The 27,169-nt window shown below is 35.7% G+C and overlaps 1 protein-coding gene across 4 annotated transcripts in view; it reads left to right on the top strand.

The window, feature by feature from the left end:
* Positions 1-26,899, top strand: part of LOC149142915 (putative aldo-keto reductase 1) — a 131,771-nt gene extending 104,872 nt beyond the window's left edge. The window contains exons 7-9 of one of the 4 annotated variants that reach the window (XM_089449272.1): positions 20,387-20,419; positions 26,130-26,283; positions 26,379-26,899. In XM_089449272.1, the coding sequence (XP_089305398.1) occupies positions 20,387-20,419; positions 26,130-26,283; positions 26,379-26,557 (366 nt within the window). In that variant the 3' untranslated portion in view covers positions 26,558-26,899. Of the gene's footprint in view, positions 1-20,386; positions 20,420-25,898; positions 26,055-26,129; positions 26,284-26,378 lie in introns of those variants that run through there. The other 3 variants (XM_089449273.1, XM_089449274.1, XM_089449275.1) reach the window with 3 other exon arrangements.
* Positions 26,900-27,169: the final 270 nt, after the last annotated feature.

Below are 27,169 nucleotides of genomic sequence, written 5' to 3'. Positions count from 1 at the left end.
TCATATATGCAACATATCCAGAATATATTTTCGGCCTTTTGCTTTCTCTAAAGGTTCCTTTCGCAGCTCCATGTCCTTCAACATCTTCAAGAGTATCTTTTAACCAATTTGGCCTCTTCCTTGTGTTCGGTATGATCATAGGTTGAATAGGCTCACTTGGTCCTTCTTCTTCTTCTTGAATTGTAGAGGGATTATCATGGTGTACTTCTTCTTCTTCGAATATTGGTGTATCTTCGTCATCAGAATCAATAGGGATATCTTTGGATCTTTTGTAGGCATGATTTTCATCAAATATAATGTCCCTACTTACTTCAATATGTCTTCCTTCCTTGAGGTAGATTTGATATGCTTTTGAGGAGAGACTATAGCCAACGAAGATCCCTTTGATGCTTGTAGAATCTTTTTTGTTCGTCCTTTGGAACATGGATATAGGCAAGACTCCCAAAGATTCTGAGATGGTCCAAACTTGGATTCCGTTAGAAGATCAGAAAGGCATAAATATTTTCTTATACTTGATAATTACTTCTGATGTTCTTGATTTCTTATTAGGTTTTCTTTATATCCTCTTTCTTTTAGTTCATCAAGCAGTTACCAAAGCAATAACGCATAAATCAATGGACACTATATATAGGCACACAACCAGGGCAAAACCCCTCTCCAGGGGAAAACCCAGTCAGTAATTCTTACTTCAATAGTTTTCCTGAGATAATCCAAGATTCTAGACCTTAACACAAACTTTCCTCCACACCAAGTCAACCTTCTTCTTCCTTTGCAGATGATCCTATTTGACTTGGCAGCAACAACATAAGTAGCAGCACTATGTAGCACTTTCTTGGACCCAGTAACTTCGATCTTGCTTGGGAGAATTCGATCTTGGCTAAGAGACTTCGATCTTGACCTAGGAACTTCGATCTTGGCCCAATACAACTTCTTGAGGCAGCAACACCCAACAACAGCAACTTCGACCTATACTTGTTCTAGCAACAACAACATGTAGCAACTGGCAGCGACATCAACAAGAGAACTTCGATCTTCCAATCTAGGGCACGAAGGAGAGAGAGAGATGCACCAAAATTTCGATTTTCCTTCCTTCTTTCACCTTGACCAAACTCACACTTCTTTAGCCCTCTTCCTTCACTTCGCACTTTTCCCAGCTTCCAAAGAGATATTGAACTTGCTTGAGATGTTCTCCTCCAAATGAATTCGAACTGCTTCTTTTATAGCCTTTAGGTGAGGTCGAATAGCCCTCCTTGAGGCCGACTTGATCATCTTAAGGCCGACTTGGTGTGGAGGCAACATATTTCATTTTTGACTCAATACTAAACCTTTTTACATGATTCAAAAGCCCAAGAAGGGTCTCTTTAAAAGTACAATGACTCTATTAACTTAGAATAAATCCTAGAAGTCCTCAATGGGGACTTTGACCTAAAACATGATGACCCAAGCATGAAACCCATGCTTTAATAAGTCATAATAATAATAATAATATTTTTTTCTTTATTCTTTTGACAAGTACATTACATGATGACTCAAATACATTAATGAAGACCGAACCTAGTTACATTTTCCAACACTCCCTCTTAACTAGGGAGGTATTCATCATATACAAGTACAAGGAAGATCTCAACTATATGAACCATGAAGAATTTTAGGCATTGCAATTTAATGTCCCAAATGAAAAAAATTTGGAACAAACCCTTCACATAAAATTATCATCTACTTAATAGAAGATTACCATGTAAAACCCAAACCATAAATCCATAAATTGTATAAAAATCTCATTAAAAATCACATCATAAAGAACAATGAGAAATGTAGCAACAAAATCCAGCTTTATTATATAGAATATATATTGCAATACAATAGCTGGAAACGGTCCTCCAAGATAATAACACTGAAACTAGCCTCCAAATTGAAACATGAAATCAAATAACTGCAACCTGTGAGCCTTGAATGGATTCACCAAGGGAAGAGATGGGTGCTCGCCCACTCTCACTGAATCACCGGAGGGTTTCCGTCCTGGGGCTACTGTTGGAGTAGAGAACCGGGTTCTCAACCTCTCATACAAGAAACAATACCAAATCCAAGATGTCTCAAATGATCTTCTCCTCCTCTTTTTATAGATATGATGGATAAATCCCCAAGCCTCCATAAACATCTTATTTTATTGTTTTATTATTATTCTAGAAGCTCCTCCATTGACTTTATCTTAAGTGACCCCTTTTATTTTATTTTATTTTACTTAAGTCACTTTTGGCCCATTTCCTCTAATTAATTATTTTTCCTTAATTAAATGACTAATTAAAGTAATATTTAACTAAAGAAAATGGTAAATCGCCCACCATACTCTCTTCGGCCACTGGAAGTCACTTCTCAACATCCCATCCTGTAGATCTTCTTGTTCCGGTACCAACGAGCTATTACACTGAGGTGTTCCATCAATTAATCTCCCTGAAATGCCATCTCGAACATAATTAATTAAGTTTACGGGAATTATCAGAAAGTCACAGAACCATAAACAAGATGTGCGAAATTGGTCATAATGATGAATATGCCAAGATAATTCCATCGGACCCCAAGAAAACTCCATTGGAACCCTTGATGACATACCTGCTCCATTGACCTTGCCATCCCTTGGCCACCCCCTGCCCTGGAAATCCACCTTGGCTGCACTATGGAGAAAAAAAAAATGGGGACATTACACACAATGCCATGGATTAGATTCTTGACCAGGGCAATCTATCCATTGGTCTCTCAACAGTTTAGGCACCACAATGCCATGGATTAGATTCCTGACTAGGGCAATCTATCCAAGTGGGACTAAGATGGACTCAAGCTTTCAGCCTCTCTAGGTACCATCAGGCTTACTTACTAACCATCAACCCAGGGATCTAGGTGTGTATCCGAGGTCAGAGCTCTATGACCAACACCACCCTTTCAACTTCAGGACCTAGACATCAACACAAAGTGCTGGCCAGATGTCCTCCTAGGGAATGCTTCACTCACAAAGCCTCAACACTCCTTGATCCAGTAGATCAAAGACAACAAATCTCTCCCGATCAAACTGATCGGTAACCAGCATGCTATCAAAACCTTCGAGAGATTTACCTGTACAAACACAACCCCAATTAATAATATACTTTCACATGTTCATAAACAAGCACAAACCTTCGGGGTCTTCCAGACAACTAGATGTTGCTTTTCAACTTTATCATAGTAGGATCAAATCTTTGACAGAAGATTCCTCAATCATACACTTTCCTTTCCTACTTCACATGCAACAACATATCCTTCAAAATGCATTCTCCAATCAAGACTATGTTATGCCCTCCCTCTCAACTAGGGAGATTTCTTCTATCCAGGCTCCTTCTTAATCTCAGGGAGATTTCTTCTATCCAGGCTCCCTCTTAACCTAGGGAGATCTCCTGCTTCTTATTGGAGAATCCTTCACGGCTTCTTATCAGAGTCATTCATATATCATGCTTATCACTTCAACTTTACTTACGATTATCTTCACCATGTTGAAGATGATGTACATGCACAACTTAGATAGCAAGTACAACCAAAACTATAGAAGCATGAAGTTAGCCATATCAAAATCTTATTTTAACGGAAGCATTAGACTTTACAAACATAATCAACAAGAGACTATATTTCAACATTTTCAACTTCTTGCCTAGATTTAGTTACAAACCCTAAATCACATCCATAGCTCATCAAGATATCAAACTCATTATATCTAGGGTTTCAATAGTCTTTCAATGATATGACAAGTTCCTTCATATAGAAAACCCTAGAGACAATTCAAACAAGTAATGTGTCTAACAACCATCAGAATTCATATGTTAGACTCCTCACTGGGATTTCATACATATCCTAGATTTCAAACAACATCTTCAACAATCAAAACCGATCACAACTTAATCAACAACCAACTTCTACTAGGGTTTGATGTACACCCTATATTTTTCATTTTCACAATCTCAACAATCACTATATAGATTCATAGATTCCAGATTGATATATCATACATACTAGAGATTTTAACTAGTACTAGTGTTTAGCTACAAAACCCTAGAATTCCCAAAAAACATCATCCTAGAATATTAAATTTAGACAAGGGCTTATATTAAACCCCAAGACTTATGACCATCAATAATTAGGTCAACACACTTCTAGGAATTCATTCTCATACATAAGCACTTCATATGTTAGACAACATTAATACATAAGGCATATCCAGACCTAGATCAGCTTAGGGATTCAACCAATGGATACATACCTAGTGTTTCATTCCTTGGATCTATTCTAAGGACATAACAAGGATTTTTCTTATAGGCCCAACCAAACCCTAAATATCTAGGGTTTCATAACATAGCAAAGCAAACCCTACTATACCAAAAATTCAAAGTTTTGGGATCTTAGACAACATCATTCAACCCTAACAAGTTAGGTTTTCATGATCATATTGAAACCCCAAACATGACATCATCAACAAAAACTTCAAATAATATTTTCCAATAACCCTAAGCAGTTTAGGGTTCCACACATTGTCAACATACCCTTAGGTTAGGGTTTTCCAAAGAACCAGTCTAGGGTTCTCTATAATCAATTAAGAATAGAAGAAGGGTAGATTTATCAAATGATGAATCACCCAAAACAAGAATCATTATGATTCAATAGAACTAGACATAACGATGTTAGTAATAGATTATCAAATGAATGATTTGATAAACATTATTATTCTAAGTTAATAGAGTCATTGTACTTTTAAAGAGACCCTTCTTGGGCTTTTGAATCGTGTAAAGAGGTTTAGTATTGAGTCAAAAATGAAATATGTTGCCTCCACACCAAGTCGGCCTTAAGATTATCAAGTTGGCCTCAAGGAAGGCTATTCGACCTCACCTAAAGGCTATAAAAGAAGTAGTTCAAATTCATTTAGAGGAGAACATCTTAAGCAAGTTCGATATCTCTTTGGAAGTTGGGAAAAGTGCGAAGTGAAGGAAGAGGGCTAAAAGAAGTGTGAGTTTGGTCAAGGTAAAAGAAGGAAGGAAAATCAAAATTTTGGTGCATCTCTCTCTCTCTTTTGTGCCCTAGATTAGAAGATCGAAGTTCTCTTGTTGATGCCCCTGCCAGTTGTTGTATGTTGCTGCTGCTAGAACAAATATAGGTCGAAGTTGCTGTTGTTGGGTGTTGCTGTCTCAAGAAGTTGTATTGGGCCAAGATCGAAGTTCCTAACTCAAGATCGAAGTTTCTTAGCCAAGATCAAAGTCTCCCAAGCAAGATCGAAGTTACTGGGTCCAAGAAAGTGTTGCATAGTGTTGCTACTGTTGCTGCTGCTGCCAGGTTAAATAGGATCATCTGCAAAGGAAGAAGAAGGTTGAATTGGTGTGGAGGAAAGTTTGTGTTAAGGTCTAGAGTCTTGGATTATCTCAGGAAAACTATTGAAGGAAGAATTATTGACTCGGTTTTCCCCTAGAGAGGGGTTTTTCCTTCGCTGTGTGCCTATATCTGGTGCCCATTGATTTATGTGCTATTGCTTTGGTAATTGTTTGATGAACTAAAAGAAAGAAGATATAAAGGAAACCTAATAAGGAATCAAGAACATCACAAGTAATTATCAAGTATAAGAAAATCTTTATGCCTTTCAGACTTTCTAACATGGTATCAGAGCTTTGGTGAAGAAAGAAGAAAAAGGCAGTCTCAAGCACTTGATCAAGGAATCATTCAAAAGGATTATTCAAGGGAAGAAGTCCGCTGTCTTCAAGGACAATGTCTAACACAGTCAAGGGAGAGAACAAACTTGAAGGAGCCTCAAACTACAGGTCTTGGAAGAAGATGATTGACCTCATTTTTGAAAAGAGCAAGGTACTAGACTTGATCAAAGGAAAAGTAAAGAAGCCTACATAAGACTCTAGTGATGCTGATAAAGTGAAGTTCAGAGAATTAGAATTAGAATTAGAATTAGTGGCCATGACTCTAATGGTAGAAGGAATGAAGGACAACCTTGTCCCATTTATAGCCAACATTAATCATGCTCAAGAAATGTATGAAGCCTTGTCAAAGTTATTCACTATTAAGAACATTGGTCAAGTAGCAAGCTTGAAGAATGAACTAAGGACCACAAAGATGACTAAAGAAGACATAGTGGCCTCCTTCTTTGTGAAAATAACAAAAATCAGAGTTGATCTTTTGGCCATTGATGAAATTGTTCTAGACAAGGAACTTGTGATCACTGCTCTATTAGGATTGCCACCTACTTGGGGTGCATTTGCTACAGGACTTAACAGTTGGAAGGAAGCTCCCACTTTTGAAGAACTATGGACTGCTTCAGCCAAGAAGAATTAAGGCTCTCATTAGTTGCTAATCCTGAAGGAGTTTCAAATGCCTACACTACTCATCACAAAGGAAACTTCAAGAAATCGAAAGAACCAAAAAGGAAGGTAGACATGTCTAAGGTAGAATGCTACCAATGTCATAAGAAGGGTCACTACAGGAGTGACTATCCCGATAATCCAAGGAACAACAAGAGAGAAAGAGATCACACTAATATTGTTGAAGAATGAGGTAGACGTGTCTAAGGTAGAAGTCTAGTACCTTGTTCTTTTCAAGAATGAGGCCAATCTTCTGTTTCCAAGACTTGTAGTTTGAGGCTCCTTCAAGTTTGTTCTCTCCCTTGATTGTGTTAGACATTGTCCTTGAAGATAGTAGACTTCTTCCCTTGAATAATCCTTTTGAATGATTCCTTGATCAAGTGCTTGAGACTGCCTTTTCCTTCTTTCTTCACCAAAGCTCTGATACCATGTTAGAAAGTCAGAAAGACATAAAGATTTTCTTATACTTGATAATCACTTGTGATGTTCTTGATTTCTTATTAGGTTTCCTTTATATCTTCTTTCTTTTAGTTCATCAAACAATTACCAAAACAATAGCACATAAATCAATGGACACCAGATATAGACACATAGCCAGGGAAAAACCCCTCTCTAAGGGAAAACCGAGTCAGTAATTCTTCCTTCAATAGTTTTCCTGAGATAATCCAAGACTCTAGACCTTAACACAAACTTTCCTCCAGACCTATTCAACCTTCTTTTTCCTTTGCAGATGATCCTATTTGACCCGGCAACAACAACAACAGTAGCAACACTTTCTTGGACCCAGTAACTTCGATCTTGCTTGGGAGACTTCGATCTTGGCTAAGAGACTTTGATCTTGAGTTAGGAACTTCGATCTTGGCCCAATACAACTTCTTGAGGCAGCAACACCCAACAACAACAACTTCGACCTATATTTGTTCTAGCAGCAACAACATACAACAACTGGTAGTGACATCAATAAGAGAACTTCGATCTTCTAATATAGGGCACAAAAGAGAGAGAGAGATGCACCAAAATTTCGATTTTCCTTCCTTCTTTCACCTTGACCAAACTCACACTTCTTTTAGCCCTCTTCCTTCACTTTGCACTTTTCCCAGCTTCCAAAGAGATATCAAACTTGCTTGAGATGTTCTCCTCTAAATGAATTCGAACTACTTTTATAGCCTTTAGGTGAGGTCGAATAGCCCTCCTTAAGGCCAACATGATAATCTTAAGGCTGACTTGGTGTGGAGGCAACATATTTTATTTTTGACTCAATATTAAACCTTTTTACACGATTCAAAAGCCCAAGAAGGGTCTCTTTAAAAGTACAATGACTCTATTAACTTAGAATAAATCCTTGAAGTCCTCAATGGGGAATTTGACCTAAAACATGATGAACCAAGTATGAAACCCATGCTTTAGTAAGTCATAATAATAATAGCAAAATTCTTTTCTTTATTCTTTTGACAAGTACATTACATGATGACTCAAAAAAATTAATGAAGACTGAACCTAGTTACATTTTACAACAGCTTTTTCCTTGTGAATGCTTCCCCAGGTGTCATATTTTCAAGAATTCTATGAGGAATTCTATTTTGAATGTATACTGCTGTCATTGCTGCTTCTCCCTATAGAAATTTTGGTAAGTCTTGATCAAGGAGCATTGTTCATATACCTTCTTCAATTGTCCTATTCTTTCTTTCGGCCACTCCATTTTGTTTGGGATAGTAGGGAACAATGAGCTCCCTCTTAATTCCCGCTTCTTTACAATATGCAATCAATTCTTTAGAGGTGTATTCCTCACCATTGTCGGATCTCTCAGTCTTTATTTTTCTTTCGGTTAGGGTTTCCATTTCAGATCTAAACTCCTTGAACTTCTCAAATACTTCATTCTTTTTCTTGAGAAGGTAGAGCCATGTCTTTCTAGAGTGATCATCAATGAATGTTACATAGTAAAGATGACCTCCAATTGATTTGTCAGACATAGGACCACACACATCAAAATGAATGAGGTCTAATATCTCTTTAGACCTTGTTTCACTATTTCTAAATGGTTTTCTTGTATGTTTACTCAAAGAACATCCCTTTCAAACTCCTTCACGATCTTCTTTGATATTGGGGATGCCATGAACCAGTTGATTTAGAGTGGAAATGACCTTGTAGTGTAGATGACCATATCTTCTATGCCATAGCTCAATGGGATTGATTTCCATATGAACTAGATCTTGAGGAGGTGGTGTTATGACTCTATATAAGCTTCCTTCACGAACTGCAATAACCCTAGCTTTATCAATACTTGAATCTTTTCCTCAAACCAAAACCTTTCCATCAACAAAAGCAACTCTATCCCCTTTATCTTCTAAGCAAAAAATTGAGAGCAAATTCTTTTTCAAACCTGGAACATATAGTATATTGTTGAGATGTAGCAGTTTCGTTCTCCAGCTTCAAAGATGTTGATCCCAGGCCTCTAACAACATAGCTTTTGTTGTCTCCCAATTCCACTACATGAGAAGATGGTTCCTTTGATAGAGTGTGAAGTTGTTTACTCTCCCCTGTCATATGCCTTGATGCTCCACTCCCAATAATCCATGCATTATCATCATTAAGTGAACCTGTAAGTGCAGCCAAAAACCCTTGACTTTTGATCTTGTTGAATAAGTAGTAAACGATCTTCTTGATCCGACTTCCTGTAGTATTGAATCCCATTCTTATCATAGAGGGAGTAACCATTTCCTTCAAGCCAACAAAATGATCTTCAATCTTCCTTGACCTTAGCTCTGATACCATTTTGAGAAGTCAATGCTAGTAGAGTTAGGGTTATATTTCTCTTTCTTGATAATTATTTGTGAATTAAGTTGGCTTCTTTTACTTCTTTGTTATATTATCTTTCATCAAGCAATTACCAAACTATGTGTGTATGAAGATCATAAAAACACAAGACAAAAGATGTGGGCACACTCCGAGGGCAAAACTCCTATCTAGGGGAAAACCCAGTGAAAATATCTTCCTTCAATAGTTTTCTTGAGACTCTTCAACCTAGACAGAGACCTCCTCAAACCACCAAGTCAACCTCTCCTTCCAGCGACTTCGACCTAGATCTTCGACCTTGCAACAATAGCACTTCGACCTAGCAAATCTAGAATTTCAACGTTCCAACAACAAAATCTTCGACCCAACACTTTCGGAATTTCGAACCTTCCAGTAGTAAAACTTCGATCCAATCACTGATCTAATAACTTTGCATAAGAGAGAGAAAGAGATACCCAAAACCTTCGACCTTGATCCTTCCAACACTTCTTCTCTTCTTGGAATTTCATACTTTTTTAGCCTCGTTTTCTTGGATATCGAACTTGTGAGGGAGATGCTCCAAAATGATTTCGAATTGCTTGTATATATACCCTTTAGGTGAGGTCGAATTGCCTAGTTTGAGGCCGACTTGGTGTGGAGGTGTCAAATACCTAATTTGACTCAATAATAATCCTTTTAACATGATTCAAAAGCCCAAGAAGGGTATCATAAAATGTACAATGACTCTAATGACAAAATATAAGTCCTAGGAGTCCACAATGGGGACTTTGACTAATAAAAGATGACCCAAGCATGAAACCCATGCTTTAACAAGTCATTGTAATAATAATAAAATTTTTATTTTTCATTCTTTTGACAAGTACATTACATAATGATTCAAATACATTTATGAAAACCGAACCTAGTTACATTCTTCAACATGGGCCACATGCTGGGGTACAAGGGTAGCCAGTAAAATGGAAGCCCACACTTGGGTATATAATGTATAGGAGGGAGCAATTGTGGTACATGAGGTGCGTCAAACTTCATTTTTCCACCCTTCTTTATAGGCCTTTTGCCTTTTATGATTTTTCTTTAATTAACTTCTCAGGGCTTAGGGGGTAAGAGCATGATGTGTGAGATATAGCAGTGGATACCCCCTTTAAGGTAGGGCAATTCATTGCCCACTAAGGGTTAGGACAATTATGGGTTCCTAAATAATAAAGGAGGCTCATCTAGGGCCTGTAGGAACCAGGGTGATGGCCATGATGATGGGGTAGAGCTCATGTATTGGCTTTTGCCCACATGCTAAATGTGTTTGTTCCGACCATCTTTTGCATTTTGTGGTACATTTTCCTATTGAATGTGACCAATTATGCTTTTACTTTTCTTTTCAGCTGCATCAACCTCCGGGGCATCATTCCAGTGTTGGAAAATGCAACTAGGTTCAGTCTTCATTAATGTATTTGAGTCATCATAAAATGTACCTGTCAAAAGAATAAAGAAAATAATTTTTATTATTGTGTCAATGACTTATTAAAGCAAGGGTTTCATGCTTGGGTCATTATTATATTAGTCAAAGTCCCGATTGTGGACTCCTAGGATTAATATTGAGTTTATAGAGTCATTGCACATTCAAAGAGACCCTTCTAGGGCTTTTGAATCATGTAAAAAGGTTCACTATTGAGTCAAAGATAATTTATGTAACCTCCACACCAAGTCGGCCTAAGGATATCAATTCGACCTCACTTGGAGCCTATAAATAGAAGGAAGTTGAATTCATTTGGAGCATCTCATCTCAAGCTAGTTCGATATTTCTAAGAAAGCGGGGGAAGTGCGAAGTGGGTCCAAGGGAGAAAAATGAAGTGCGAGTTGGGTCAAGTTTAAGGAGAAGAAGAAAATCAAAATTTTGGAGCCTCTCTCTTTCTTTTTTGTGCCCTAGTTTGGGAGATCTAAGTCTTCCAAGTTTTGCTGTTGCCTGGCGCCGAACGCTGCTGCATAGTCGAAGTTGCTGGGAAGGAAGTGCCGCTGGAAAGAGGTCGAAGATCTGGGTGGTTGACTTGGTGTGGAGGGAAGATTTGGTCTTTGTCTGGGATGAAGAGTCTCAAAGAATACTATTGAAGGAAGAGAATTTTTGACTAGATTTTCCCCTTGAGGGGGGTTTTGCCTTGGCATAGTGCCTACATCTTGTGTCTCTTCTTTTGTGATCTTCATACACACATAATATGGTAATTGTTTGATGAAAGATAAGATAATAAAGAAGTAAAAGAAGCCAACATAGTTCACAAGTAATTATCAAGTAAGTGGAATCAAGCCCTACTCTATTTGCATTGATTTCCCAACATCCAAGCGCGACCCATGGTGTGGGCAAGGGGAAGGGGAAAGCTAGCCGTATGTGGACCCAGTGGAGGAATGTGAACCCAAGTGGGAGAAATGATGAGTAAGGTTATAATGAGTGGAAGGGGAGTAATATATATGGATGAGGGAGTAGGACCACACAACCAAAATCATGGTTTTTCATGTGATACCATCCCTAAAACTGAAGGGTCAGTGAAAGAGATCCCACGTGTCTAGAATCCAAGGTTAACATCCAAAAGGGGTCTAGGGGACAACAACATAGACTTAGCCCATTCTTTTCACCGAATCCTCCATTAATCCATACCGAGAAGTGTCCATGATAAACAAACTACAATACTCAATTACTAAATGACAAGGCATACCTTTAGGTTCGGGAGGCCCACCTTCAAACATACAATCATGGCAGATGGGTGAGGGACCACATGGCTGGCTCAGGTAGCGAAGAAATGGTACAAAAAGCTATTTGGTGGCTGCAAGGGGCTGCCCACTGAAGATCATCTTGGAGAAAATTTTTCTCCTAAGAATATCACCCACAAAATGGTGGGTAACAAAACCTATTCCCCGTTTTTACAAATAGAATTGAGATCTTTAGGAAGTCTCAACATCCTAATACATTAAATTTTAACGTAGTAATTTGTTGAACTCACTATGCTCCCCAATACGCATTATAAGTTTTGGCATTGTTCAGAATTGCGAAATCCGTTATATTTCCTACTTTTCCTTGGCTTGAAAGTTGCACGTTGGCGGTCAACGTGATGAAGAAATCTATTTACCAAGAGGCTTCCTTTCCTATATATCTTAAGGTAACAAGTATTCAAATTTTGGTGGGAGTTTATAAAAATCACAATCAAAGGATAAAGTCGCTTGATCACACTTATGAGGTTTATTTTATTTATCTCTCTTCCTCTATTCTCAAGTAATCTCTTCATTTTTTTCTCTAGGATCCAATTATGACACTCATCACTATCTCATGTTAATTCCACTTACTTGGTAATGTGCCATATACTTTTTAATGTTTATACCTAATAATAGTATATTAAATGTTCTGGTATCATAATCCATTCAAATAATGGGTTTTGGGTAAACGAGGTTGGACTTATCACTCCATGGTATCCGTTCCTTTCAACTTATTCCTTTATAAAATAAAATAATTAACTCTCAAGGAACTATTGACCTCTTATGTTGTCCTTGGATGCGTACATTCCCTTCATATCACTAACCATAGTTATATGTCATCCAACTCCCTCTTAACATTATAGTGATATTACGACAGTGAAATAAGTTTCACATAAAACTTGAGCTCTTGATTAAACTTTGCGGGTGTGGCTCATTAAATTATTTTGGCCGGTTTACCACATGGCGAAACAATCGGTGAGCGATCTAGGGTTGGAACATGTGAGGTCACGTGGTTAATGATCGACGGTCATATTTCCAGCAACTGAGCTAACGGTGGAAAATCATACTAAGGTAATCATATACAGAAATCGAATCATTTCGACGTTCATCTGGCCATTTTTTCCCTTGTTTAAGGCGGTGAAGGTGTCTCTCCTCTTGGTGATCTTGCGAGGTTTTCTTGGTAATGATTTCTTGCTGGAAATCCTTACAGGTGTCCTTCATAAATTGGTGTCGAGTTCATATCCTTTGTACATTTGGAATTTACTAGTCGATGCTCCTCATTTCGTGTTTACTGAGCTTGGGGTTTTATTTTTTCTGTTCTTGGCCCATCGATATTTCTTCTCTAGGGTTTGAGTATTAAGACCAGTATTGTGTTTTGCCGGGTTACTTAAGGAATAGGAATCCAGTTCCTTTCCCTGTATTACAGATTTTAACTAGTACGGGTAAGTAACGTGTTTTCTCACTTCACCGGTACTACTATTATTATTATTATTTTTGGTTTTTTGGTTTGTTTATTGGTGACTTTGACATTTAGGCTTATTCCAGAGTGTTCTTTTCCATAATCTTGTGCTATTCTTCACTGTTGCTCACGTTCTGACAATATATATATATTTTTTCCTTACAGCTGGAGAATGGAATTGGCCAAGTTCATTTCCAGCTAAAGAATTATTTATGAAAGCCCTTCGTTCCATCTCCCATTTGCTAATTAATTTAATTTATTATGTGACTCTATTTTGCCTCAATTTCGCAACTCCTCTTGCTTTAAGGTATAACTTTGGCGCCAGATGTTTTAGATAAGTTCTTCCTCAGCGCCCCATCATATTTGCAACGCTCTGATTCAAGTTTTCTTTCCGTCTACAGGTCCGGGTTTCTACCAATTCTCATTTTCCGTCCGACGATGTTAAAACACACAGTTTATAAGAAAGGTTGATGTGTTTCACAACCCCAGACAAAGTGTACTTTAATTCTATTTGTTTTCTTGACCCCAACCATACAAGGTTTTGATAACATTGTTAGGGCCGTGAGCCTTAATTATTGTTTGCACACTATGCCATCGACCTGGACTCATGTCAATATATTTTAAATTCCCTTATTCACTGATACATTTGTCAAATTTGTAATCTTTTCTTCTTTTTTTCTTTTTTTTTTAATAAAACTCCAGAATCCCCTTCTCACTTGGAGTTTCCGTCCTATAGGCTGGTTTTGTTGTTTTTCTTTTTTACAGGTAAAAATATGCTACATTTATACCAGTACTCTTTGAGAATAATATGAAATTAGTTATGGGATTCTTGTTTGTCGTGGAGTTTTTACCAGCGCACTATTTAATTATATAGATATTTACCAGATTTTCTCCTTTATATCCAAAAGTAACTTGCACGTTATACAGTTCCAAGACGGCAAGGATTTATTTTATATATATATATATATATATATATATATATATTATTAAGGTTAGCCTTAGTATCTCGCTGGTATCGTATTAGAGAGGACGAGTTCCTTATTACTTCTGTAAAGTAGTTATTTTTGTACTCTAAATAAGTTTATAATAACAATATATACTCTAAGTCATGATCGCATTGCTCAGGTTAAATTTTTCATGCTTTATGCAGAAGCTTTACAATGTTCTTTCCATTAGGACTAATTTCTTCTTATGACCCATTCTTTCTGAGAGTTAGATTCACAACAGAGAAGTAATGACTTTGTTTACTGAAATACGCAAGGTTTTTTTTTTTTTTTTTGGGTAATATCTACATACCTATTTTTTTTTCTTTCCCCAAAAGATGAGATAACTTGAGTAGCCTAAACCATAGTCATATTTCTTTTCGACATTTCTTGTGTCTAACTAGTATACTTATGGAACGGTGTATACATCTATACATTAAAGGTGTTAACACCCAGAGGGCATTAATGTAATATCTACCTCTACGTTATTAAAGATGAATTCAATTAGAAGACTGGAATGCTCTGATATTTAAGTTCACTTTCTTTGATTTTCTACGCATATATATATATATATATACTTTCCACACTGTATAACATATCATTTAGACTTTTGAACTTTTATTATTGTGAACTAAGACTGTTAAAATAAGTTACCTTAGAATCCTACTATATCCAGATATATGACTGCGGGGATTTATAGCTTTTAATATATATAATAATCAGCTACATCAGCTAACATGTTCCATTTGTATCTTTCTCGGATATCCAACAAAATTCGTAATCTCCTATTACCAAATTATTTCGTTCTCAATTCATGTAAATATTGTTCATTCTATATATCCGTACATTCAACAGATGACTACCTTTCTTCATGCAAATTTATTCAAGAAAGGCATACTTCATTTCAATTTCTGCTGTAAAGGATTCATAGTCTGTACTTGAATGTATAAAGATATTGGTATACAAATAAGTATGATATAATTTATTTTCCGTGTGTGCGTATAAAATTTTGTATACCTTTAAATTTCGGCTTATCTTCATCTTATCCGCGTGCAGAGAGAAAATTGCATTTTCCATTATCTAAAAAAACAACGATATCATGTATGCACAACTACGGTATATTCAACTGGTTACAGATAGATTTTTCTTTTTCTTATGCTATCAACACATATCGTTAAACATTTTAACAGTTAGCAACAAAACACCCATAGAGTTATGATTCTGACCGTAATTAATGCTTTGGAAATATTCATGAGTCGACCCTGATCCACCCAACCATCAACTGTCTTTACAGTTCCCCCGAGCTAACACCTTCTTGCCGTTCAGAACCCCCGCTCTTTGATTCCTAGGTGGCCCTTTTTATAACTTTCTTCCCTAGCAGATTTCTTAGCAACATTCTACTTTAAGGTCTGCCAACCTTTTTGCTTAGGTCTTTTTGTTTTAGTTTTTCTCGAAAAAGATATTGTTCTTTTTCTTTAAAGGACACTTTTCTCTCTCTGCACTACTTTATTCCACCCCACTTAGTATTTCTCTCCAGCTATGTGATTAACATAATTTTTCTCTCCCATTATTTAATTTTCTTTTATTTTTCTCCTAGGGATTTTTAAGAGACTTTTAGGAAAGATCCATCATGTGGACTTGACCACCACAATTTTTTCTAAGCTGGTAAGAAGTATTCTAAACTCTAGTGCTCGTTCTTGAATATTTCCAAGCAATTCATTTATTAATTAAATATCAATAAATTAATTACATCATCACATAAGTTTCATCATGGCTTCCATCGCCATAAATCCAATAATAGTATAATGTCTAAAAATAGTAATGTAAAAATTCTTCATATCTACAACAACCTCTTCATTACTAAAGCACTTCCACTTTACTTTATTCGAAGCAATGACTCAGTTTCACTATAAAACATACTCTTATTTTCATTTCATGCTCATCTCCTAGCATGGTTTCATACATGCTAAACAGGTGCTTCCTATTTTCATTCATGCATTCGACTGAAAGATCATCCACATACATTCAACAACGCTATCCATGTACACCCGAAAAGGTCAGCCATTAATATAGCATCACATAATACAATAGGTCCTTTGATACATTTATTTACAGCCATGGCAATAACATGGGTGTCATTTAATATAAAATTCAAAACATGGAATTTCCAATTTCCTTTCCTATCACTTACATGTAGGCAATAATAATCTAAAGACTTTTTGCAACGTTCTCTTTTATGTTGTTATTTTGATATCACTGTATCAGTATGTGTTTGTCGCGTATACTTAAGATGTTATATTATTGTCAATTCCGCTTCGAAGTGGACTTCGTCGAGTTCATCCTAGATGTTATGAGGAACCCGAAATAAGGAATTCACAATGCTAGTATGGATAATTAAAGCAATATTTTGACATACTCAAGTTTCATGGTCAATACACCATGTAACTTCATAGACCTACAACACCTCTAGATATAACCATGGAGTCTTTTCCCTTTGCATTTTTATATTCATGGGTTGTCTTAACATCCATCAGGGCAGTGTAATTTCTGGGCATTTTCACACACGCACGTGTATATATGTTAAAACAATACATCAACTAGCAAAAGTTAAGTTTAAGGATTTTCCTTCATAGAAATTTATGAAAATGGCGTGCTTACTTTGCTAAGCTACTCCAGGAACTTTTATCAGCTTTCCCAGTTTATCAGGTGACATCCTTGTAGCCAACCACTTTTATGCTCATTCTTGGTGGAATAAAATCTAATTTATGTAAACAACAATATTGATCTCTAATCCCATAAAATTTTGGGACCATTTCATTCTAAAAATTGATGCCAATCTAGAATTTCGTTGCCCTTTTTAAGGATTATTTCAATTCTGGTTAAGGAATTACATGTATAAGGCTAATGGGTTCAATTTACACTTACCCATTTATGTATAAGGCTAATGGGTTCTGCATCTCTTTTGCACTGTTCTTGAGTTCCTTCATGAGCCATTACAATGCCACGATTACTATTATTTTCATCTTAATAATCCCCAATTATTCGATCTACTTAGTTATTTCCGTGCTTGATTTTTCCTTTAACCACAATTTGCAGTGACATTTTATTATGTCTCGTGATTTTATCACCTACTTAGTAGGTTCTTCCCATAATTGACTGTCCCATTTCCTAATGTATCCTTTTTCCAATCAACCTCTTGGTTACTATTCCTTTCCTCATAGATGTTCGGAGACCATTTAATCCTTCTAGTTTACCAATCAAGAATTTATTTCCCTTTTTAGGACCATTGCAATTTAAAATTTCTAGTCCACAAGGGAATTAATTCCCAAAAGTTATGTTGTTAGCATCCATTTTCTTAATACAAATGTTTCAATTGTGCCAATATTAATATTAATTATGCTCAAGAAGACTACTTTTCTGAGTACCCGTTGTATTGTGCTACAGCCTACACCTTATTACAGTTCTATTGGGGTTTATATACCTTGTATTTTATGTATGCACTGCCTGCTCTTAGTTCCTAGAGTCAAAACCTTTCTTATATAATTGTATATAAAAGAAAACTTTGTATTCCCGATTCCTAATTTAAGTTTTTGCATTCTTACTGTATTCTTTATTCATAATGTAAGTTCTTGTACCACTTTACATCGGCTTATTAGCCTATAAGGCTTACCCAAGTCTTTGTAATGAGAAGGTCAGCTAAGTTTCCTTCCACTATATCTCTTTTTCGAATAGAGCAATAGTACATATCATGATTATCTGCAAGAATGCTTCTTACTTTGCATACAATTATAAGTATGTACTTAGTTACTTGTATTCTTTCCGACGTTCCTTTGCCGGTATGTGTTTAATTATATCCTTAAGTAATTAAACACATTTTAGAACTTATTGATTTTATTATCAGGGTACTACATTTCGCCTTAGATATGTTGAATATTAATCACTTCATATGGTTTGTAACAACTATTTCTTCAATATTTGTTCTATTCCTACTACCGTGGCACTGCATTTTCCTTCTGTACGCCATATTTTAAGGTTCACCGCCAAGTAAGTAATGATAAATTTGATCTCTAAGCTTGTTGTATTGTATACGCAGATTCTACATCCTTACAATAGTCTTTGTTACTAAACTTATGTCACTAGTTACTTCACTACCCAGTATTATGGAGGACTTTCCGGTGTAACATCCTTATCTAACAATTTTTTTTCAAGGCAATATATACCTCACATCATTTTTTTGAGTAATAATTTTTTTTTGCTGATCAATCCTGTGTTTCTTCTGACCTTTGTCTCTACCCTAACTAATCTGCCATTATATCATCTCCTTTTATATATCTTGAATTTAACATATAAGAGATTGTCTTTCTCAGATAAGTCCTTACCTGTGAGGCATCATATATCCCATTTACTTTAGATAAAGCAATCTACTATAGTAGCAATTTTTATATAATAGTACACTTTAAAGCACTTCCAACTTATATACTAATAGATACTTCAGTTTATAACAATGGATTTTTTTTCCCTTTCCTGATATTGTGTCTATAGAAGTTACTTCTTCCACTTTATAGCCATCCAATTTGGAGTTCAAGATTAATTCATTCCGTGGTCTATTATTACTAATTTGTAATACTTTAAGCTTATATTATTCGACACTAAAGCGAAGTGTTAAGTCTTTAGATAAGCTTAGTACACTCATTACATCTCTCATGATAGTATTTTTTTTCCCTAAACAGAGTTTTACCAGTACTCATTTTCCTATTTTTCCTTGGTATAATTGTCAAATTAACAAGAGGCATTGCTCATTTGGTCATAGCAATCACCTGCACATGCCACATCCATTAGTCTCATCCCATTTCTTTATTATATTTAATTGAGCAGTGTTTTCCTTACCACATCTTTTATCAATTTTCTTTCCTTTCTGCATCTCATCTTAGCTATAGTGATAACTAATATTAATGTATTGATACCTCTCTTCCTCCAGCTAATCATGAATTATTTTACTACTGGTTAATTCCAATTTTCAAGTCTTTTACGCAGAGATCTAATCTGGCAATTATGTTTTCAGTCATACAACTGTGGGTTGGCCCATAGGCCTCAACATTGAACCTACGACTCTGATACCATATGTAACATATCTCATTCGTTTACCATATATATATATATATATAATGCATCCATCAGTACTACATTTGAGTATATCATTGGGAATCAATACTTTTCATTGTCCCTGTACATTATTGTTAATACCATGTTAATTTAGGTTAACATGATCTTTGCTTAGGATAATTACTTCAATGAGCCCAAGATTAATTCCATTTATTTCAATAGCAATCACATAACTATTATCCACTGACAGTAATTATCGAAAAAACATAAGAAATCATATGCAGAAGACAACCCAAGACAAGAAGACACCGAAATTGGCTCAAGCTAGGGAAAAACCCCAAGATGGGGAAAACCCTTTATCAATTCTTCTTATTATTAGAATCAAATATTCAGCGGAGAGAGAGAGTACAATGATAGAGTCAAAGTTGACTTGCCAGAAATACCACTGTCCAAATTACAAAGAAGTAACCAATATAAATCTTCCATTTTGTCTTCAGATGTCAAAACCTTGCCCTAATCAGTGATCATCAATAGTCAATCAAAATGGTCCTCAAAAGGATATTGATCCCAGATTAATTATTGCGGCCTTCACTGCTGATGATGATGGATCCAACGCAGTGCACATTTGATGTGGATTACTGACCTGGTTAGGGCACATATTCCAACGCTAACCTACAACAGCAGATTCATGAAAATAACCTCCAACCAATAGACACTTACTTGATGTGACAACGACCCAATAGGAATCCAATTCCTTTCCCAATATTACCGGTTTTAACTAGTATGGGTAAATAACGTGTTTTCTCACTTCACTGGTACTAGTTTTTTTTTTTTGCTTCTTCTACTTTGACATCTAGGCTTATTACAGAGTGTTCTTTTCCATAATAATTGTGCTATTCTTCAATATTGCTCACGTTTCGACAATATTTTTTTCCTTACAGTTGGAGAACGGAATTGGCCAAGTTCATTTCCAGGTAAAGAATTATTTATGAAAGCCCTTCATTCCATCTCCCATTTACTAATTAATTTAATTTATTATGCGACTCTGGTTTGCCTCACTTTCGCAACTCCTCTTGCTTTCAGGTATAACTTTGGCACTAGAGACTTTAGATAAGTTTTTCCTTAGCTCCCCATCATATTTGCAACACTTTGATTCTAGTTTTCTTTCCGCCTATACGTCTGGGTTTCTACCGATTCTCATTTTCCGCCCGACGATGTCAAAACACATAGTTTATAAGAAACGCTGATGTGTTTCACAACCCCATACAAAGTGTACTTTAATTCTAGTTGTTTGCTTGACTCCAACCTTACAAGGGTTTGATAACATCGTTAGGGCCGTGAGCCTTAATTATTGTTTTCACACTATGGCCATCGACCTAGACTCTTGTTAATGTATTTTAAATTCCCTTATTCACTGGTACATTTGTCAAATTTGTAATCTTTTTTTTTTCTTATAAAACTCCAGAATCCCCTTCTCACTTGGGGCTTCCATCCTATATGCTGGTTTTGTTGCTTTACTTTTTTACAGGTAAAAGTATGCTACATTTATACCAGTACTCTTTGAGAATAATATGAAATTAGTTATGGGATTCATGTTTTCCGTGGGGTTTTTACCAATTCACTATTTAATTATATAGATACTTTACTTACCAGATTTTCTCCTTTATATCCGGAAGTAACTTGCACATTATATGGTTCCAAGACGCCAAGGATTTATTTATATATATATATATATTTATATATTAAATAAGGTCAACCTTAATATCTCGCTTGTATCGTATTAGAAAGGATGAGTTCCTTCTTACTTTTGTAAAGTAGTTATTTTTCTACTCTGAATAAGTTTATAATAACAATATATACTCTAATTCATGATCTCAATGCTTAGGTTAAATTTATTTCCTACTTTTTACAGGAGCTTTACACTGTTCTTTCCATTAGACTGATTTCTTCTTATGATCCATTCTTTCTGAGAGTTAGATTCACGACAAAGAGAAGTAATGACTTTGTTTATTGAAATATGAAGGGTTTTTGTTTTGTTTACGTACTTTCTTTCTCTATCGTATACCATCATTTTGTTTTATCTCCCCTAAAAGATGACATAGCTTGAGCATCCTAGCCCAGTGTCATATTTCTTTTCGACATTTCTTGTGTCTAACTAGTATACTTATGGAACGGTGTATACATCTATACATTAAAGGTGTTAACACCCAGAGGGCGTAATGCAGTATCTACCTTTACGTTATTAAACATGAATTCAATTAGAAGATTGGAATCCTCTGATATTTAAGTTCATTGTCTTTGATTTCCTACGCTTATATATATACTTTTCACACTGTATAACATATCAGTTAGACTTTTGAACTTTTATTATTGCGAACTAAGAATCTTAAAAGAAGGTACCTTAGATTTCATATCCTACTATATCCAGATATACGACTAAGGGGATTTATAGCTTTTAAGATATATAATAATCAACTACATCAGCTAGTGTGTTCCATTTGTATATTTCTTGGATATCCAACAAAATTCGTAATCTCCTAATACCAAATTATTTCATTCTCAATTGATGTAAATATTGCTCATTCCATATATCCGTACATTCAACAAATGACTACCTTTCCTCATGCAGATTTATTCAAGAAGGGCATACTTCATTTCAATTTCTGTTGTAAAGGATCCATAGTCTGTACTTGAATGTATAAAGATATTGGGATACAAATAAGGATGATGTAATTTATTTTCCATGTGTGCGTATAGAATTTTGTATACCTTTAAACTTTAGCGTATCTTCATCTTATCCGCGTGTAGAGAGAAATTTGCATTTTCCATTATCTAAAAAATAGCGATATCATGTATGCACAACTATAGTATATTCAACTACTTACAGATAGATTTTTCTTCTCTTATGCTATCAACATATACCATTAAACAATTTAACAGTTAGCAACAAAACACTCACAAAGTTATGATTTTGAATGTAATTAATGCTGGGAAATATTCATGAGTCGAGCCTGATACACCCAACCATGAACTGCCTTTACAGTTCCCCCCAAGATAAGACTGCCTTATCGTTCGGAATCCCCCCTCTTGATTCCTAGTTGACCCTTTTTATAACTTTCCTCCCTAGTAGATTTCTTAGCAGCATCTTGCTTTAAGGTCTGCTAACCTTTTTGCTCAGGTCTTTTTGTTTTAGGTTTTCTCGAAAAAGATACTTTGCCTTTCCTTTAAAGCACACTTTTCTTTGCTTTATTCCACCCCCTTAGTATTTTTCTCCAACTAAGTAATTAACATAATCTTTTTTTCCCATTATGTTAATTTAATTTTCTTTTATTTTTCTCATAGGAATTTTTAAGAGACTTTTAGGAAAGGCCTATCATGTGGACTTGACCAACGTAGTTTTTTCTAAGTTGGCAAGAAGTCTTCTAAACTCTAGTGCTCGTTCTTGAATATTTCCAAGCAATTCTTTTATTAATTCAAATATCAATAAATTAATTACATCATTGCATAAGTCTCATCATGGCTTCCATCGCCATTAAATCCAATAATAGTTGAATGTCTAAATATAGTAATGTAAAAAAAAACAGAGCAATAGGGTTGTTACAAGGTAGTATCTCCTTCCAATTATGTTAGGACCCAGGAAGTTTGGGCAGACATTAAAGGATGCTCAGGAGGATCTTGAGGCTTCTAGGAGCATATTTAGGGAGATTAGGCCTCTAAAGAAGTTCCAAACTACATGGCATTAATGAGTAGCACCATTGAAGAGGCAACGTACCAAGAGGTTTGGAGGAAAGCCATGGTGAAGGATGATACATGGGACATTGTGCTAGGACTGGAGAGAAAACTAGTTTCAAGTGGTTCTTTATGAAATATTGTTCTTGCTAAGAGGGAGTGTTGATGATAGTAGCATTGGAAAAATACTTCTGCATAGGGCGAAGTGTCTAGATGTGCAGTTGTCCAAAGGACTCTTGACCTTAAAAATTACTTTAATTAAAGGATTATTAAAGTAAATGACTTTTATACAATAAATTGAGTTAATGTAACAAAGGTTATTTGCATTAGTGAATTAAATGAATGCCAACCATTGATCTCAATTGATGTTGAGATCTATTCTCAACTATCAATCAATTTGGAAATTTGGGTTGTGGATTTGGTCACTAACTCAAACTTATAAAAGGAAGGATAAGTTAAAGAAAAAGACACATCTAGTGAGCACAAGGCACAATGAGATAGTGAGATCTCAGTGATTTGGTGGAGAAGGAAATTTATTCAAGAATGCAGGGTTTGAGAAAGAAGATCAGGAGGCAACAAGGGAAAAGGATCCAGCAGCCAGCCATATCGAAGGACAGATATTGAGAGTTTGATCAGCTGGAAATATTCCAGGTTTTGTTGTTTGTATTTTTCCTTAGAGGGCCTTTTTCCCAGTAAGGGAGCCTTCATACGTTGAAGATAATTTATTAATGAAACAGCAGATTTGAAGGGAAGAATCTATTTGTGTGCATGTGTATGAGAATGGTGTTATTTTCGCTTCTGCTGTTAATCTTTTATTTATGTGTTAAAATTCCAGCAACAGTTCTTTTATTCAGTAGATTTGCAGTAATAATTAATTTACAGCAAGGTATTTACTAGGAAATAACTTGGCAGCAGCTGGGATTCAGTAAAGCTAACAGTAACAGTATGACTACTACTACTGTGGTAAAATATTTTTATGTTTCCATCGTATTCTTTCTCAAGAGGCTCTTGGCTTGCACTGTGAAGAGGTAATTTTTAGTGTTGTTATTTTAACGCACGTCAATTTGGTTAATAGCAAGGGAATTCTTTTTAGCTGGGGCATGTGCACTGCACTTCTTAATGATAAGTCATTTGGAATGGAATTCTCGTAAGAGTCAGTAAGTCAGAGATGGCACTTTCCCCAACTGGTTGTTGGTTGGTAGACCCTGACAAACCAGTCACTTTTCACTGTTGTTTTAACCTCTGCAAATATGTTTCTATGAATATAAAACTTATTTTTATAATTAGAAGTCAGAGATGGCAGTATCCCAAGACTTATTTCTATTTAGAAGTCAGAGATGGCAATATCCTAACCCATTTGGGGATTTTGGAAATTGACATGTCTTTATGTCAGACCTTCACTTGGTTTGTTGTTGGGAATCATGATTGTTATTAGACCAAAACCTGCAGGTGTTATTCAACAATCGCATTGCTAGAGATAAGGATCCACGAGAGCCGGTTAGTCCATGTCGCGAAACACACTGAGAGTGTTGGTTTATCCAATGTCCAACATTCTCCCCCCCAACGCGAGCCGGGTGTATATTGAACTCATGACCTACGCTCTGATACCACTTGTTGGGAATCACAATTGCTGTTGGACCAAGACCCATAGGTGTTAGTCAACGATCGCATCACTAGAGATAAGGATCCATGAGAGGCGGTTAGTCCATGTTGCAAAACACACAGAGAGCGTTGGTTTATCCAATGTCCAACACTTGTTTTCAGTTCCAGTGAATCTGTAATGGCACTTGATAAAGATCTATGAGAAGCGGTTAGTCCATGTTGCAAAACACACGGGGAGCATTGGTTTATACAATGTCCAACACTTGTTTTTAGTACCAGTGAATCTGTAATGGCACTTGACTTTCTTAAAATCTGATGATAGGAGCTTAGTATTTTTTGCTATATCATCACTTTATTGACCCATAGGTTAGATATGCCCTTATGTAAGTATTAAGCCCATAGCAGTTTTTGATGAAAATTTAATTTAACCATTTTGATAATTTTATGACGGTAAAATGCCCATCAAGGGTTGCTTTGATGTGAAATTATAGAACCATTGTTTTGCACATAAAGTTTATTAAGCACATGAACAATAGCTTTTTCATTTTTCAAAATGTGTAAGTAGGATGGATTCAGATTATGGAATTTTAGGATACATAAGTTGATTTGGCCATCAACCTACACTCATAAAGCCATTTAAATAGTTTTGACAATAAAGGAGATATAACTGTGAAAATCCAAGATTGATTAGGACTATAGCATACCGATGGTAAGTGAAATTTCAAGAACGGCATTTAAAACACGTTTCAAGAATTTTCCATATTTTTTTCCGTTCTCTCTCATTCATCGGAGAGATCTTTTTGTACATATCAATGTGGGTAACACTAATAAATAAAATGAAAAATATTTGAATTTTGGCATCTAATGCTGAGAAAAAGAAAGAGCCAAGCCAAAAAATATAAACCCGTATTAATCCATTTTAATCCCGGATTGTTTAAGCATGAGAAGTTTGTTACGAGTTTTTTTATTCCCTCTTTAATGCTTACTAAATCTAGGGTTAAGATGGACCTATGCTGGTTTACATATAATTAGCATAAATACTATATTTTTGTTTAGAAAATTGATCATCAAATTTTCAATGATTTTCTCTGCAATTCATATATAACTATCTCCATTTTGTAGACTGGTCATCCAAGGTTTCAACCGGAGAATCTGGCAAAAAACAAGATTCTATTTGACCGTGTTTCAAGTTTTTTTATTCCCTCTTTAATGCTTACTAAATCTAGGGTTAAGATGGACCTATGCTGGTTTACATATAATTAGCATAAATACTATATTTTTGTTTAGAAAATTGATCATCAAATTTTCAATGATTTTCTCTGCAATTCATATATAACTATCTCCATTTTGTAGACTGGTCATCCAAGGTTTCAACCGGAGAATCTGGCAAAAAACAAGATTCTATTTGACCGTGTTTCATATATTGCGGACAAGAATAAATGCACTCCAGCACAACTTGCATTGGCATGGGTTGTTCATCAAGGGGATGATGTTGTTCCAATTCCAGGTAATGAAACTCAAGCATGCAGTGAAAGTGCAACAGACGTTATTGTGATTAGATAAATACAGCATTGAAACTTATTTCGTATGAATATTATGCAGGAACAACGAAAATCAAGAATCTAGATGAAAACATAGGGTCATTGGGTTTGAAGCTTTCTGCCCAAGACCTTGAAGAGATTGCTGCTGCAGTTCCTGAAAATGAAGTTGCTGGTTCAAGATCGAAATACATGGAGAATACATGGAAGTTTTCTAACACCCCACTTCCAAGTGAGGTCTAGGTATAACCAAGTTACAACAGTGTATAAATAATTGAACAAAGTTAAGTTTGCTAAAATTAAAAATGGTATACTATGTATACGAGATTGGTATGCTAATTAACATAGGAAGGGGACAACTAGTAATGGTTTATATGTTATTATGGAGGTCTAAATTGCTTCAAGGGATTCAGACTTTTCTCGATCACCAAAAGGAATGCCACTAGATTCTCTTTCCATTTGGAGAGTCTAAATAGTATTCATGTAGCATTGAAATTAGTATCTGGACAAGGTTAAGTGTGCTGACAATGAGAAACTAATGCCAAACTCGTGGTGCAGATATAAAGTTATAGTTTATGGTGTCAACTTCTGTCAAGATTCAAAGTTTTCAGAAATAGGAATTAGAGAGCAGTTGTGGGTACAGGTTGGTTGCAAGTGTGTTAGATTCACAAAACATAACACCGGGAGAATCACCACTGGAAGTCCAGAAAAAAATTGTCGTGAAATATATGAAAATACATCAATCATTAAGTATCAGTAAGTTAGTCATATAACAGTAAAGAATAGGCAATGATCCATGATTCACTGTTTGATAGTTGATAATGCTAATGCTACATAATATATATCGATATATTT

This window comes from Pinus tabuliformis, chromosome X (genome assembly GCF_031772625.1).
Source record: "Pinus tabuliformis cultivar Carrire ecotype Pingquan chromosome X, CPIR1, whole genome shotgun sequence".
Classification (NCBI taxonomy): Eukaryota; Viridiplantae; Streptophyta; class Pinopsida; order Pinales; family Pinaceae; genus Pinus; species Pinus tabuliformis.
Note: the sequence above shows the minus strand (reverse complement) of the source record. Positions and strands in the feature narration are given on the sequence as shown.